General features: G+C 40.9%; 1 protein-coding gene across 3 annotated transcripts in view; it reads left to right on the top strand.

Annotated features, from left to right (window-relative positions):
• Window positions 1-14,721, top strand: part of LOC146697568 (ral guanine nucleotide dissociation stimulator-like) — a 56,391-nt gene that overhangs the window by 9,924 nt on the left and 31,746 nt on the right. The window contains exon 1 of one of the 3 annotated variants that reach the window (XM_085476356.1): window positions 2,238-2,504. The exons of 1 other annotated variant lie outside the window; for it this stretch is intronic. In XM_085476356.1, coding sequence (XP_085332482.1) covers window positions 2,409-2,504 — 96 coding nt within the window. In that variant the 5' untranslated portion in view covers window positions 2,238-2,408. Of the gene's footprint in view, window positions 1-2,237; window positions 2,505-11,392; window positions 12,912-14,721 lie in introns of those variants that run through there. One more of the 3 variants, XM_085476357.1, reaches the window with a different exon arrangement.

Raw genomic sequence — 14,721 nt, 5'->3', positions numbered from 1 at the left:
GCATGTGATAGGTCTACAAAAAATGCATGAGAAAAAATGAAAGACTTTCAGAAACAAAACGTGTCTTCACAACGCTAACCCTGTTTTTTCACGTCAAAGCAGACTTGCTTCCTTTCTATCAGCATTTCAGCCATTTAGGGTAACAGCCGTGTGACCTACATACAGCGACTTTCACAAGAGGTATTTTGAGTCTTTGCAGAAGCACATTAAAGCCTTAAGGTTCAGGCTGCAAACACGACAAAGATATTATATCAGAATGTCAATACGGAGTCCAGCTGGAGGCGAGATGGTTCCCGGTGGGCTCTGAATCAATCCTGCTGCTGTGGGGAAACCTGCACCTACACACAGCAAATAAAAACATGAAAGACACTCTGAGAATATGTCCTGAAAAGGTTTGTTTTAACTCAGCCGCTCCGCTCTAGTTTAAACTGAATACTTTACTTTTACTTCTTTTTGTTTGTAACCCGCAGCTTCAATAACAAGCTTGTAATTACCTCATGGATCAATAAACGAGCAGATAATCGGCCCATGTGTCTCCTCCACTGTCAGATAGAGCTGATTCACAGACTGTCGTCTGACACCTCCTCGTTTCAAGTGATAATCGGTGACATTTTCATGGTGCTGCTCAGTAATTTAGCTTCAAAGCTTCAACATTTGCTGGTTTAATGAAGCCAGAAGTGAGCATATTTGGAGAGGGTGGAGAGTTTAATTATCAGCTAATTCTAGCATACTCCATCCACACACTCTACAGGTATAAAAGTAGAATGACGCAAATACCTGCTAATTAGTGCTAAGTAAAAAACTACTCAGTCAATTTTTTGGATGGCTTATACTGTCCAAGAAAGACATTAAAATGCTCCAAAAGGCACCAACAACACAAATGTAGTTGAGAGGTCAAGTTCAGGGACAATGAGGCCCAGTCAATAGTGTCCATGCCCCTGACTCCAGTTTTCCCCTACAGTCATTGGAAAGGGGTAAACTCTGCATAGAGGCCAAAACCAATGTTTTGTACCAGGTAAACATGTTTAGTTAGATCGTGACATGGGGACACTTTTTGGAGCCATCCTCATGTTTCCATTTTAGGAACTCCAGTTTATGGGCTTGGAGATTTTGATTAGTTTGTTTTGTTGTCCTTTTATTTGACATCCAGTTTGATAAATTTGTATATTTGACAACAATAATGTTTTTTTAAGTACAAAGTGGCCACGCCCTAAAGCATTCTGCGGTATCATTATCTTTGAGTCCAATAATAATTGTTGCATTCAGTAAGACTAGTGCCAAAGATCATAAACCCATCAGGAAAATGTTTACTGAGGTCAAGAGAACATTTAGGTCATTTTTACCATAAATTTCTATGAAGTCTTTGTTATACTAGAGGCATCAACTGCATGTTGCAGGTTTGAGGCACACATGCTGTTTTTTAGTTTCAGGTTGTATTTGCAGTAAGTCAAGTTAAATGTGAGTTAATGTAAATTCTGCAGCAATAAAGCTAAAATTGCATTGTTGAAAATATCTGCAAAAGTCAGTGCTGCCCACGTGCAGTGAAGGAGCACAGCAAAGAGACCATCAAACATAAAATTTAACACTAAAATCCAACCCCAAAAAAAAGAGAGAGAGAGAAAGGACTTTGCTAACATCCTGTTGAAAAGATCTTCAGACTTTTAGACTCTCATCAAACCCATAAAAGAAAAATAAGTTTTAGAATAAGGGCTGGTAACTCAGCAGAATGCGTGCCTTCACATTTACCAGCGACATTAATGAGAAGAGAGTCTGATTCATACATCAGCCTCTGAAGCAGTCACCCTGCTTCATCTTTAATGGGCTCACACAGACCGTCTGGCACTACAGGAGCAAAACAGAGCTGGTCCTTCTCTCCTGATTAAATCGCTGCAGCATAATGAAGCAGAAGCGAGTCAGACAGCAACTCGGAGGACCCTCTGTGTACTTGCTGCATTTTATTTCATTTGGCGAGGTTTTATTTTTTCCGGGCAGACGTGTGCTTTGGTTCGGTGGCGAGTCCGAGCACCTCCGTCTGAATGTGAGAGCACTGCGGTCGTGGCAAAACAGCTGAGTGGTGTTGGGCAATACCCCCAGAGGACGGACGGAAAGACGAGAGAGCAGCTGCTGACAGTTAGACGCTCCTTGGTGAGGAGGAGAAGGAGGGGAAGAAAGGCGAGAAGAGGAAGAGGAAGAGGAAGGGGAGTGGATGGTTGTTGGTGTTTGGGGAAAAGGAGGTGGAGGGGTTTCTTTGAGGTGGATTTCTTTGCAGTCCTCTGTGATAGGACTGCGAAGCGAGCAGCCAGACTGGGGAGCTCCTCCTTTTTCATTTTTTCTTCTGGTTTTATTTGTGTTTTTGTTGTGGTTGCGTGCAGTCGAGCGTTGGCTGCACGGTGCGTTCAGGGCACAGCATGGAAGCCAAATCCCTGTTCAGCCTGCACAGAGCGCTCGCTCAGCCTGTCAAGATGTGCATGTTCGATTTCCCCGTCACCATCCTGGACGACCTGGTGAGCTCTGATACCGCGCCAGGCTGGCTGGGTGTACGTGTGTGTGTGGATGCAGCGTGTGTGTGGAGAGGAACATAAGTGCATTCATACATACTGTATATGTATCTAGTTAAATTTTAATTGCTTGAGTGTGTGTGAGTGTGTTCCTGTGTACTAATTGCATATTTGATACTGTAGCATATATTCGTGCATGCTTACTGTAAAAAGAAGACTGAATGTGTATTTTAATGCAGTATTAACGTCTGTAGATTATTTTAAAATGGACACAGGTGTGTTTCTTAAGCTGTATACATCTATTAATTTGTTTACTTGTATGGCTGTAAATGATTACAGTATTGAGTGTGTGTGGTTTACAAGTGAAGCTCTTAGTGGACGCAGAACGATAACACTCACCATTCTCTGCTTTTACTTATTTTCTTTTTCTGGCCAGAGAAGTTAATTGCGTTGCTCTTTTATGTCTTCGTTGTTTTGTTTGACTCGTTGGAGCAGTTACAGCCACTTAGAGCTTTTGGACAAGTCCTGTGACTTACAAGCAGTCAAATTGAGAACATTTTTGCTGCCATTATTGGGTTAATGTAATTGGAGTGACTTTTTTGGTTCTGTTTGTTGGGACAGGTTATTTTTATTCCATCAAAGCTGCTGGTCTGTCTCAGTTATGCAGGAGGTCCGGTTTAGCATTAATGAGAAGGGCCAGTACCTTCCTGGTTATAATATATCAACACAACTAGTGTTGTGTGAAGATGAATATCTTAAGCCAAAAATGAATTGTGCCTAAATATAACTGAAAGGTTTCTAGTGGCTGAGTGAAAGGGACGGTGAAAAGCAATTAAAAAGGAAACAAATTAGCAAGTGGGCAAAGAGAAAAAACGAAGTATTACCTAACTGGAATATATACGTATATAAAAACCCTGGGGTTTGTCTGCACCCCTTTACTAAAGGTTCTGTCAAAATGTGCTGAGCCCAGGTTTGCAGGTTGCGTATGTTCACCTGTTGACCTGCATGTTTCCGTTACCTTTTCACCTGATCTGTCAGTTTGCCTTCAGGTTTTGCTTCTGGCTGTATTTCAGAGTCTGTCACACTCTGAAAACATGGTTTCAGGCTGTTTCTTCACATGAATCTGTTTGCATGGGGACGGATGCTTATGTGTTTATTACTGCCAAGTTTTTTCTTTTCATTGTTGCAGAGCTGTGACATAGCATCGTCTGTGTGTGCGTCTGTGTGTGTGTGTGTGTCGGGCTGCTGCTGATATAAAACTCTGCACACCCAGGAAAACATCTCCCTGCAGATAAAGGTGTGCCCCTTGAAATCCTGACATGTTTGGTCGTGTCTGTAATGATCCCATGGTGAATGTAGTGAATGTGTTGCTCTTAATAAAATGTGCGGCTGAAAGAAGCTCATGATTTAAATGGTTTACAGGGAGTTCTCTTTAGTTGCACGTACACTGGTGTGAGGGTTGCGGGAGCTTTATCTTCAACAGAAGGATTTTTTTTAAGTAATACGTTTTAATAGTTTGATTATTATTTTTTCAGTATTAAGTCGTTAATTATTCTGTTCTTGGGTCTTCACCTGCAGTTAGTCTTTGGCAGCTATTTAAATGATAGATTCTTGGCTAAAATGAAGCTGCAGTTTTAGACATGCAGGTATGGATGTAATATGACAATTGTGGAAACAATGTGAGCTGGCAGCCCAAGCAAAAACTATTCCAGACAGCCATTTTTCACAGTTTGAGCTAAGCCACACCAGCTTTATCAGTGTTTTTGTGCCACAACATCAAGCTATCCTCCAGCGTATTGCAAGCCCAGTGGCCCTTTAAACTTTAAACATGTCGTTTTCCCAATACGAAGCCAATGCACCAAAGAACCAAAGAAATTGTTTACCCCATTTATCCAGCATCTGTGGGATTAACTGGAAGACCAATCATAGGCCAGAAATTTTCACCTTATTATCAGTGCTGAATGTCACTAATAGATTTGTGTTTTAGTATCACTGCAGGCGGCTTAAAATCTTCCTGGACAACATCTTAAAAAATGGGGAGACATCAAGAATTAATGTAACAGGGGTGTCCACATAGTTTTGACCGTGAGTTATCCAGTCTTTCTGTTTGAGGTTTCAAGTGTAAACTGAATGAAGTTAGGTGTGATGGTGCGTTCGTGTGCAGGTAGGTTGGCTGCACAAACCGTCCTCCTGTGCCTTTGTTTGGCAGTCTGCTCCACCTGTGAAATACTGAACATGTTTGAACTAAACTGCAAAGTCTCAATGTTTCCAGTGTGTGATTGGAAACGACAACGTAGTCGCAGTTTTCAAGGTTAATCAAGGACAAGAAAGTTTTTCTTTCATAATGTTGTTGTAGGAAATCTGCTCTAACAAAAATATTTAATTAGATGTGATCCTCTGCTGTGCTGTCAGTGTGAGAGGTGGATATGTACTGTCAGCTGATCGTCTCTCTCTAACTCTCACTTAGTGGCTCAGCTGTATCACCGGATTGTGTTTCATGTGGCCCGAATTCTTCTCTGGGGTCAAACAAAGTCACTTGCGCTCCCTGCTGTTAGGCTTTTGGTGTAGTTACGGCTGGATGTGGCTGAAAAAAAGTGGAGACTTGCAGTTGTAAAGTCTTTTTATTATTAAAAAAATAGAGAATTGACTCTGGTCTTTTGTCAAGTTTGAGAAAGAAAAACTAATGAAATCACTTTGTGTTTTCAGGGTTAGCCATGGAGACTAGAAATTTATAACAAACATGTTACAATGACTTTAACAAAATGGTTTTAGGGGCTTAGAAAGTCACACCCAATGCACCAGCACACACATGTAATGGTATGCTAAATTAAATAAAGGCTCTGCATGTCCATACTGGTGTTTTGACTCATTAGACCTCAGGTTAAGGTTGTCTGAAGCTCTAGTTGTGTTTCCATCCACCTCTACTAAAAAGTGATGTGTGTGATAAAACACTGTGTATTCCAAGCAACAATGCTATACTCGGAGATCCCACTGGACCTGACACTGCTCTCAGATGACTGTAAGTAGTTGTGGTAGACTTGTAATAGACTTTCTTTACCTACTCAAATTAGTACTGGGCCTTTTCCTCTTTAATTTGTTGAAGGGTTCAACAGAGTTTATATGAAATTGCTCATTTAAGGCTACACTGATGTTTTCACTGACTAGATCGCTGCTCGCATTAAGGATGGCAACTCTCTACTACTGTATCATCCAGCTGTACTGAAAAAGGGTTTAGGTAGTATTAATAAAAGCCAAAAATGTCATGTGTAATACAGGTGAGGGTTTCAAACAAAACATTATTCAGTATTAACTGTGAGCTACTCTATAGGGCAAATAACACGTTACACCTTTGGATTGAAGCCCATGCCACGAAGCTCCTGGTGCACAGTTTTTGTGCTGTTAATGCCAGAGAGGACTTTCATGCACGAAACACCTGAGCAGTCAGTGATCCTGCTCCGTAATTTTGTAAGATTAAGTTTTAGCTCAATTAATTTGTCTATGTGGTGTTTTTGGCTGCTCTAATGTTAGTGCCATTTTTGTAACTGTACCTCATAGGCATTAAATTTGTTCAGTGTTCTTGTTAAAACTGTTAGATAACCCATGATATTGATGGTCAAAGTTCAAAATTGATTTGTTTGCAGCTTTTACCAGAGCTGCTTTTTTCAACCTACAATATGAAGAGGATATCTGTTGTATTTAGGACATTTTGTGGGCTCAATAATACTGGAAACTATAAGGCGAATAAGAGTTTTGACCTATTAACCCTTTAAAGCCGGTCGGAGCGGACACGCTCCATTTTGCGTAACTATTTTTAAATCCCGTAGCACTGCAACCACGTAAGCTAGCGCAATAATTTTTTTTGCATATGAAACCGGAGGAGTTGTACTTACATCTTATGCCATCAGCTTGTCCTAAGTCACAGTTTCCTTCCACATATAGCTTTGCAAAAACTGCATAAAAAGCACTTGCAGCAACAAAAACATAATATTCCAGAAACACGCTTTGCCGATCCGATCAGCTGTTTGTAACACTTCCTACGTCCATCAGCGTGAACTATCGCATGTCCGGCATGAACTGCCCGAAACCGGAAGTGACGTACATTGCGGAAATGTAGTTTTTTACCTTCGTGGCCATATGAGCCTCTACTTGTGTTTTTAAAAGTTATGTTTGACTTTATGACTTTCTGTGTCGTTTCTGGGATGCTTAGGACTCATATTGCACTGCTGGAAATATTTTATTTTGATGCATATGCTGTTATTTTGCAAATTTGCACTATAATATATTTTTTTGTTTTTCCTGCAGTATATGAAAATTGGTGTATCTCAAAAATAAAACTATGAAGACACTTAAAATAAATTTCCTGTGGTGGGAAACTAGTTTGTGCAACTTTTTTGTATTTACAGTTTTGAGGGATAAACCTCTTAAATTTCTCTAACTAGAAATATATGTTAAAAAAACAAAAACGATTTTAAATGTTTTTGTAGTTTATTGCACTTTTTTGCAATTTATGTAATTACTATGCACTTAATGAATACATATTATTAAATTTTGGGCTATAATGGTTGTATTGATGTATAGCAACTTGAAATACTCCAAAAAATGGCTCCACAGCATGTAAAAATATACTATAAGCTCTGGCGGACTTGGTTCTATGGTAGGTCTTAAAGGGTTAATAGATGCTTCTAAAGAGCCTGCAACTTTGTGTGGTTGCCATTTTGCATTGGATTGGGATTCCACACATATCCCCAAACAAACAAAACAGCTGATTCTGAGGGGATTAGGTTAATTTTAATGGAATAACTGTGCTGTAATAGCCTTGCTAGCTTTACCAGGCAGATTTCAGAGCTGTTTGGTGGCTGTAGTGTGTACCGTTCACAGAACATTTAGTATGACCACTCCATGAAACCATGCTTTATTGGCCTGTTGGCTGGTAGTGTTATTCTTAATAAAACGTCTATTCCAGTATTTGAAAATCACAACCACCTCTTGTGTTCCCTAGTGTTTCTTCTAGAAAGACAATAGCTTTCTGTATTTGTGGGGCATTGCTGTCTTTATTCTAACCTAACCCCAGCATGCAAAGCTGTTCACAGAGTGTAGCAGTATTTTATGGGCAAACAGCAAATATTGAATGCAGAATGCATTATTCTCCTGTTTTATGGGAAACAATGTGTTACTGTCAGACTTTCTTAGAGTGGTTTGATGCAGTTTATTTCCATATTTTCTGTTTTAGTTAAAAACTGTAAACTTTGACAGACTGTGATCAGCTGTTCCTGCAAACAACATTTGTTTTCTGAAGCAGGTTAGAAAACAAGGATGTGCAGCACACTGATGAGTTGCTTACAGCCAGTGATCAGGAAGAAAAAGTTTAACTGTCAGATGTTGTCAGTTGTCAAACTATCAGTCGACTCTGAAGGAAGCATCTGCAGACGTGTTGATAATGTTCACTAAGCAAGGCTGAGGATCTGAGCCATATTATAGCCATATTTAGAATCAACATTTAGACAGTTTTCAGCAGTTAATGAGTACGATGAGTGCAGCGTTTTGTTGTTGGACAACAGTATCCAGACTTTCTTTCACAGGCAGTCAGTGTACTATTAGTCCTTTGCTCTTAGCTCCCACTGCAACCATGAAGCCGTCAGCAATGATCATCCATTTCTGATGTGGGTCATTAAACAGGAAGTCCTGAGGGGCACACGCAGGCAGGCATGGGTCCAAAAAGAGAAAGAAGAAGAAGCAAAAACAAGGCAACTTGGCCAGACAGAAGGCTGGAAATCTACAGCTCAGATAGCATGATTGACAATTTGGCAAGGAACTCAAGTGTGGGTATGCTCGCTGAAGGACCCGAAGAGGAAATTGGAAGCAGGTGTGCAGGTGGATGTGGAGGTGGAGGTGATATGGAAAGGCAGGAGTACACCGGAGACATTTGGACTGAAATAAAGTGGCACAGCAGAGCAGGAGTTTCTTTTCTTTGCTTTTCCATCTGTTGCTGTGGTTTCTTTCAAGTGGAAGATGGTTTATACCCCGGACTCATTAAAGAGCAGAACACCACGGAAAATAACATTCCTGTTTCCAGGCACAACCCGGAATAAAATGTTGATGGTTGTGTTGCTTGGTTGTGCAAGTTTTGACAAGAAGGATAAATGTTTGATATAAAAAAAAGGGTTGAGTTTTCCTTCGTCTGCCATCTTGATATTCTGGAGCTAACTCCTCCAGCCTCCAGTTGTAGACCTTTTGGGCTTTTTAAAAGTGGAAAATTCTCACTTTAGGCATGAAATGGACACAAATCAGCACAGACTTACTGTAGCTCCAGACTCAGAGGCACTTAAACTATGTAAATGTGTAGTGGCTTACATGTTTGCCTAACAGTTTGATCCCAGGAGGTGACACACATCCCTTTGGGGTTGCAGTAGGAAGGGCATCAGGTGTAAAAACTCTGTGATGGGCCCTTGTGAATACAAGAGAAGCCAAAAGGATCTTAAAGTCTTGTAATGTATGTCAACTGACAAGAAGTGCACTCAGGAAAAAAACAGCAGTCCCAGGAGAGGTTAATGTTGACAAGGTGAATCTTCAGGATCCTCATACGGCCGACCCTGATGTTAGTTTAGCTGCTGTATTTGTAAAATATTGAGCTGACAGTGGACGAGAGAAAAGACCTACGATGATAAAGATGGACAGAGCAGAGAATACAGCCATGCTGTAGTTGGAGAAGAACAATGGGTGACTGTATAAGACATGCAATTAAGCTCACAATGAGTAGCCTCTTCAGACTGGTACCCTCTTCCCCCTGGTAAAAAGCAATATGGCGCAATTTCCCTAAATTTGGGGAAATTAATTTCAGGTCCTGTGTAATATTTGTCATTCAGTTGCATTAAAATGATATAAAAGTCACCAGCATCACAGAAAGACTTGAAAGGTCCAGTTCATTGACTTGAATTAGCAGAACTGAGACCTAGAAGGCCGTGATTGAGTGCAGCTACCTGTCTCTGCACACTTTTCAGTCAAAGCTTTTGCCAAATCCAGATGGGTGAGTTATAACCAAATCATCACAGGCTGTCATGATGGCTGAACATAGCTTTAGGGACCACAACAGGATTGTGCACTGTGGTGTGAATATGGTTACTGCTGCTGCAAAGTTGGACTTGGACATTGGAGTCTATGGGATTGAATCACCTTTCAAGCCTGCTTCTAGTGCAGGGGTGGGCAACTCCAGGCCTCGAGGGCTGCTGTCCTGCAGGTTTTAGGTATTACCCTGGGTCAACACACCTGAATCACATGATTAGTTCGTTACCAAGCCTCTGGAGGACTTCAGGACATGTTGAGGAGGTCATTTAACCATTTGAATCAGCTGTGTTGAATCAAGGACACGTCTAAAACCTGCAGGACACCGGCCCTCCAGGCCTGGAGTTGCCCACCCCTGTTCTAGTGGATACTAGAGGATCTCCCTTGAGGTTTCCACTCGATCACAGGAGTGTGATCCTAAATCTGTTTTTGAATTGGTGAATAATGCTTGTAGTATAGAGCGCTTTTAGAGAAGAACAGCACTATAAGAGCCATTTAGCATCTGATTTGGTTGTCATCGTGGAGAAGTTGTTACAAGGTCACTTTGTGCAGTTTGGACAGTTTCATTCAAACTGCTTGACTTAAACTTACCACTGAAACTTTGTGTGGTTGCCAAATGTGTTTGATATTGTGACGGCTCTCAGAAAGACCAGAAAAAGACACGGCCTTTAATTTGTGCAGGTTAAAGCCTTGAAAAACATCTTGGGCTGACAGAAATGTGTCACATCAAAAGAAAAACCAAAACAACAAACATGGCATTAAAGTGAAGGGAGTCGAATTTAAAGACGACACTCGGTTTGATGATCAGTCATCTTTAAAAAAAAAAAAAAAAAAAAAGTAGAATAATTTTTCTGACAATACAATTTCCAAAACAAACACAGGCTGGTTTATTTTATTCTCAGCCTGTGCGACGGTTGTCAGGATGCCTCAGAGCAGAGCTGCCGTCCCCAGGTGGCTGCAGTTGGCATGAGAGAGCATTTTTAAATGCCAGGAGCTTGGAGGAGCACCTGAATGGCTCGACTGGCTGAAATAATAGCAGGGGATACATCTAAAGGCTGTTAGAGGCAGCGCAATCTGGCAAGCTCTCAGAAGCTTCTTCTTGTATGTGTCTGTTACTGGGAAACTCTCCTGTGTTTGTTTGTTTTTTATTCTTGCTGCAGTAAAAAGAGAAGAGGCTCCGGAGGGACAAACAAAACCTATTATTGAATTCTTGAGAAATTAGGTCTAATTAATCTGTGATTTATAAGTTATTTTCTTGTTTTTCTTTTCTGTTTTGAACTACAAGATTAGATATACCAAAATTACTTCTGTTGCTCAAGCAGTTAAACAAGCTTTCATCATCTGTACAGAGAACACGCTGTTTATGTTTGTTTAATCAGCCATGCGGCAAATGTGCTCTGTAGTTCTTTCAACCAGCTCTGTGCACTTTGACAGTTCCAAGTCCATGAAAACTGTGTGACTACGATCCCATAAAACCCTGTAATGCTGCACTGTAAGATGTCTTTACTGGTTAGTCATAAAAAATGCGTAGAATAAAGAGCACATATCCAGGCAGGGTTTCATTAAAAAACAATATATGTTGCCAAAAAATGTATATAAAATAATCACCCAACAAAATAATAAATAATCTGCTGTTACAGTTACTAGTTTATCTGTTCTTGTTTGTTAATGGATCATTAAATCAGCTCCAGAGACATTCTTTAACAAATTATTGTTTATTTCATAAGAAAAAATGTAATCTTCTCTTTATTTAGTGCTGTAAGTTAAATGCTTTTTTTTTTTTTACTTTAAAAATATTCAGTTTCAGAGAGGAGGTTCACACTGAGCACACGTGACAGGTGTGAAAGAGTCTGGAGGCGCTCTGGTGAATGTTATCAGACATCAGGGTACCAGAAGCAAAGCTGCCAGTTGTGGTGTTGTCTGCCGAATGCCGATCAAGCTGCGTGGGGCTGAGCTGCGAGCACAGGTCCTGCTAAAGGACGCCGGGACCCGTGTTCCCCTTCGTGGAGTCTGAATCTGACATTTTGGTCAGAAACATGAACCAGCGAGCCTGTCCAGCTCTCCTCACATCTCCATCTTGAAGTAGTAACCTGTGAAACCTGAATTATCTGCAGATACTATCGCATGATGACTGCAGTGATAGGGACATTTAGATGAAAAACAGTCAGGAGGGATAAGGAGAGGAATGGGCTGTAGCCACCAGCTGCTAAAACATTCCCTTTGTGGGGTTTGTCATGTTGTTGCCTGTCCAGTGGACCTGTTGTCATGACCATCTGCACCAAAGCAGCTGAAATGGGCTCACAGTGGGTTCTGCTTACCAACTGGAGAGATTGATAGCACTGAAGTTTAGCTTTGTTTTTTACTGTAATGGCTGAGTGTTCCCTTCACTTATTGACCAGTAAATGCTTGTCTCCCATTTATTAATTTATTGTTTTTTATCTTGATTTAACCAGGAAGGTAGTCCAGAAATCAGACTTTTTTATTTGTTCCCTGAGTTCTTGTGCTTTATTTGGATTTTTGTTTCTTTACTTTTTGGACTCGCCTCTGAGGAAAAAAAAAAAGTGCAAGCCTTCTATATTTTTTTGCAGCATTAAATATGTGTATCTGCAAACTGAGTCAAACAACACTAATTAAAAAAACAAACACCTCTTCCTCTGGATCAAGGTGATGACAACAAGTGCCCTGAGGTGTCAGAGGAACAGGTTCAGTAAGTTGTTTTCAGTTAGAGGTGTTTGAATTTCTTAAGACGGTTCCTGTTAGTCTGTTTTCATTCGTCCCTACAGGTTGCCTAACGCTCACATAGCTTCAGATGACCTTGTTAAACACGTAAACTACCTGGAGATAATCCCCTCCTTCAGTTAAGCAGGAAATTTCTTCGAATTTTATTGCATCATGTTGAGGTTTCATTTTCTCTTGAGAGCGGTAACAGCAGGACATTTGAGCGTCGTAGCCTCACGGTGTTGTTGTTGTTGTGGAGGTCATTACCAAGCGGTCTCTCTCCACCTTTGACATACACGGACAGATGTGAGCCTCTTCTAGAAAGCCTTTTCCTTTTTTCCTGGCATAGGTTAATTTTTTTCTAGTGTTGTTCCTCGTGTTGTTGACACAGCTGTTAAAGTAAACATGCATGAGCTGAGCGTTGGCGGTTGGGGTTCGGCCAATCTGTGAAGAGGGGAGTGGGAGCCCTGGAGTCGCCTTCACTGAGGTTCTGCTCCTCCAGGATCCTCATGTTTTTTGGGACTGGTTGTCAGCAAAGCCGTGATGTGGTGCTGGAGCCGGTGGATCTGTGGACTGCTGGCCGGGACCTGGGATGGCGAGGATTATTACAGGACAGTCGGAAGAAAAGAAAGACAGGTTGGAGCTCTTAATGTTTGCCTTCACTCTTAAGTGTAAAGAGGCTGAGTTTGTAGTTCAGTGTTGGGCTTGAACTGAAGGACTGGCCACATTGGCTCCTTGCAGGTAAAATAATGCCACCCTCTAACAGCGAAGGAAGTTGTAGTGAAGCAGAAGACACGTTTAGACGGATACTGGTTTATAGTTCCAGGGAAAGCACTGGAAATTTTTTTTTTCAAAATAAGTCCCAGTTTAAATTAAACTCTGGTTGAGTGCTCCCCAGTTTAGCCCCCCGGTATAAATAGCACTGACTCAGCATTAGTTACCTGTGTTTATTTTACTGTTTAACCTTTGCTACACTTTGCCGTTAATGCTAATGCAGTTTAATACCACGACTTGTTTTGAACACCCTTTTTATATTAGTGATGCATTATGAGTGATAGTCATATTTATGAGTCATAAACCTGAATTAATGATCTGTGCCAATGATCTGGGTGTGCTCGCTGCAATTTCTTTAAACTCTGTTGGTGAATGTAAAAACAAGCAGGATTGGTATCTGCTCACTTGGAAGTAGAGAGTAAAAAACAACCAAACAGCTCACTGTTCGGCTGTTTAAACTATGCAAATAATTCAGTAGAAACTTGAGTTGTTTTGAAGTGATGCATGTGACACATCACAGTGGCACGCTTGACATTCTTCTGATTAACAGATATGACCTGGAGTGGAGAGGTTTTAAAGTGTGAGAGCTTTTTGTTTGTTTATTTGTTTTGCTTTTTACCAGTCAGATGCTCTTTCCATTTTTAATAATTTTCTATCTGTAATTCTGCTCTTGTTTAAATTAAGTTTTCCCAAGTGTGGGCTGCACTCCTCTGCTGGCCGTGTGAAGGATTTGGAGTCTTACGTTTAAGTTTTTAAGTGTAGTTTGTGATGCTGTTGTTAAAGGGACCTGTTATGGTTCTTTACAACTCCATGTTTTTGCTCTGACCTTTCCACATGAGCTTTGCATGATTCGCAGTTTAAAATAATCCCTGTTTATCTTATACTCGGCCTTTGTACAGGCAATCTCCTGTCTCTTTTAAGGTCCCTGTCTTCTGATTGGCTGGGTGGGGCTTCTGTGCCTGGGATAACCATATTAGGGGATCTTTGACTCTTAGTGACATCACACAGAGTCAAGAGTAGAAAAAACTGTTTAGGCTTCAAGCTTTGGACTCACAGGGATCACTAGCACACTGACCAAGATTAATATCAACCCGTTTAAGCCTGTGAGTGATTTTAAAAAGGTCTTACTTAAAATATGCTCCAAATATCTTAAAGATGTGGTACAGATACGCATCCTGCATGTTTAAAATGAAATATGTCCAACAGCCACATAATATTGCTGCAACAGTGGGAGCGCTCAGGTCGGCTCTTGAGTTAATCTGACTTCACAGCACGACATGTCTGCACCAAGAACCAATCGCTACATGTGAAATGAAAGAATAAAGGCCTCGCTTTCTATAATCTGCTCCCATTAGCTGTCATTACAGTGTGCTGGCTTCACAGAGACATGAAGCAGCACAGACGCCTGACCTCAGCTGTCTGTGCTGCTTAGAAGCTGTCAACCTCAGACGACAGGAAGTACAGGAAGCCAGACCTTTTCTCTGTATGACTCACACTCACTCGGGCCTTCAGATTACAGAAATAAGAAAAGATTTTACTGGTTTTATTGTTATTTATAATAGAAGGCAGCTCACAGGTGCGATTAAACTGTGCCAAGATTGGTTGAATGTGTTCTTTAGGCTTCTGTCTGTCCTCAGCTCTGAGCCTTTATCTGAGGTAGAAGAAAACCTGT

This window comes from Copadichromis virginalis, linkage group LG12 (genome assembly GCF_057382275.1).
Source record: "Copadichromis virginalis isolate Kocher_CV1m ecotype Utaka linkage group LG12, C_Virginalis_male_GT1.1, whole genome shotgun sequence".
Classification (NCBI taxonomy): Eukaryota; Metazoa; Chordata; class Actinopteri; order Cichliformes; family Cichlidae; genus Copadichromis; species Copadichromis virginalis.
The sequence above is the reverse complement of the archived record's forward strand: the minus strand, read 5'-3'. Positions and strand labels throughout refer to the sequence as shown.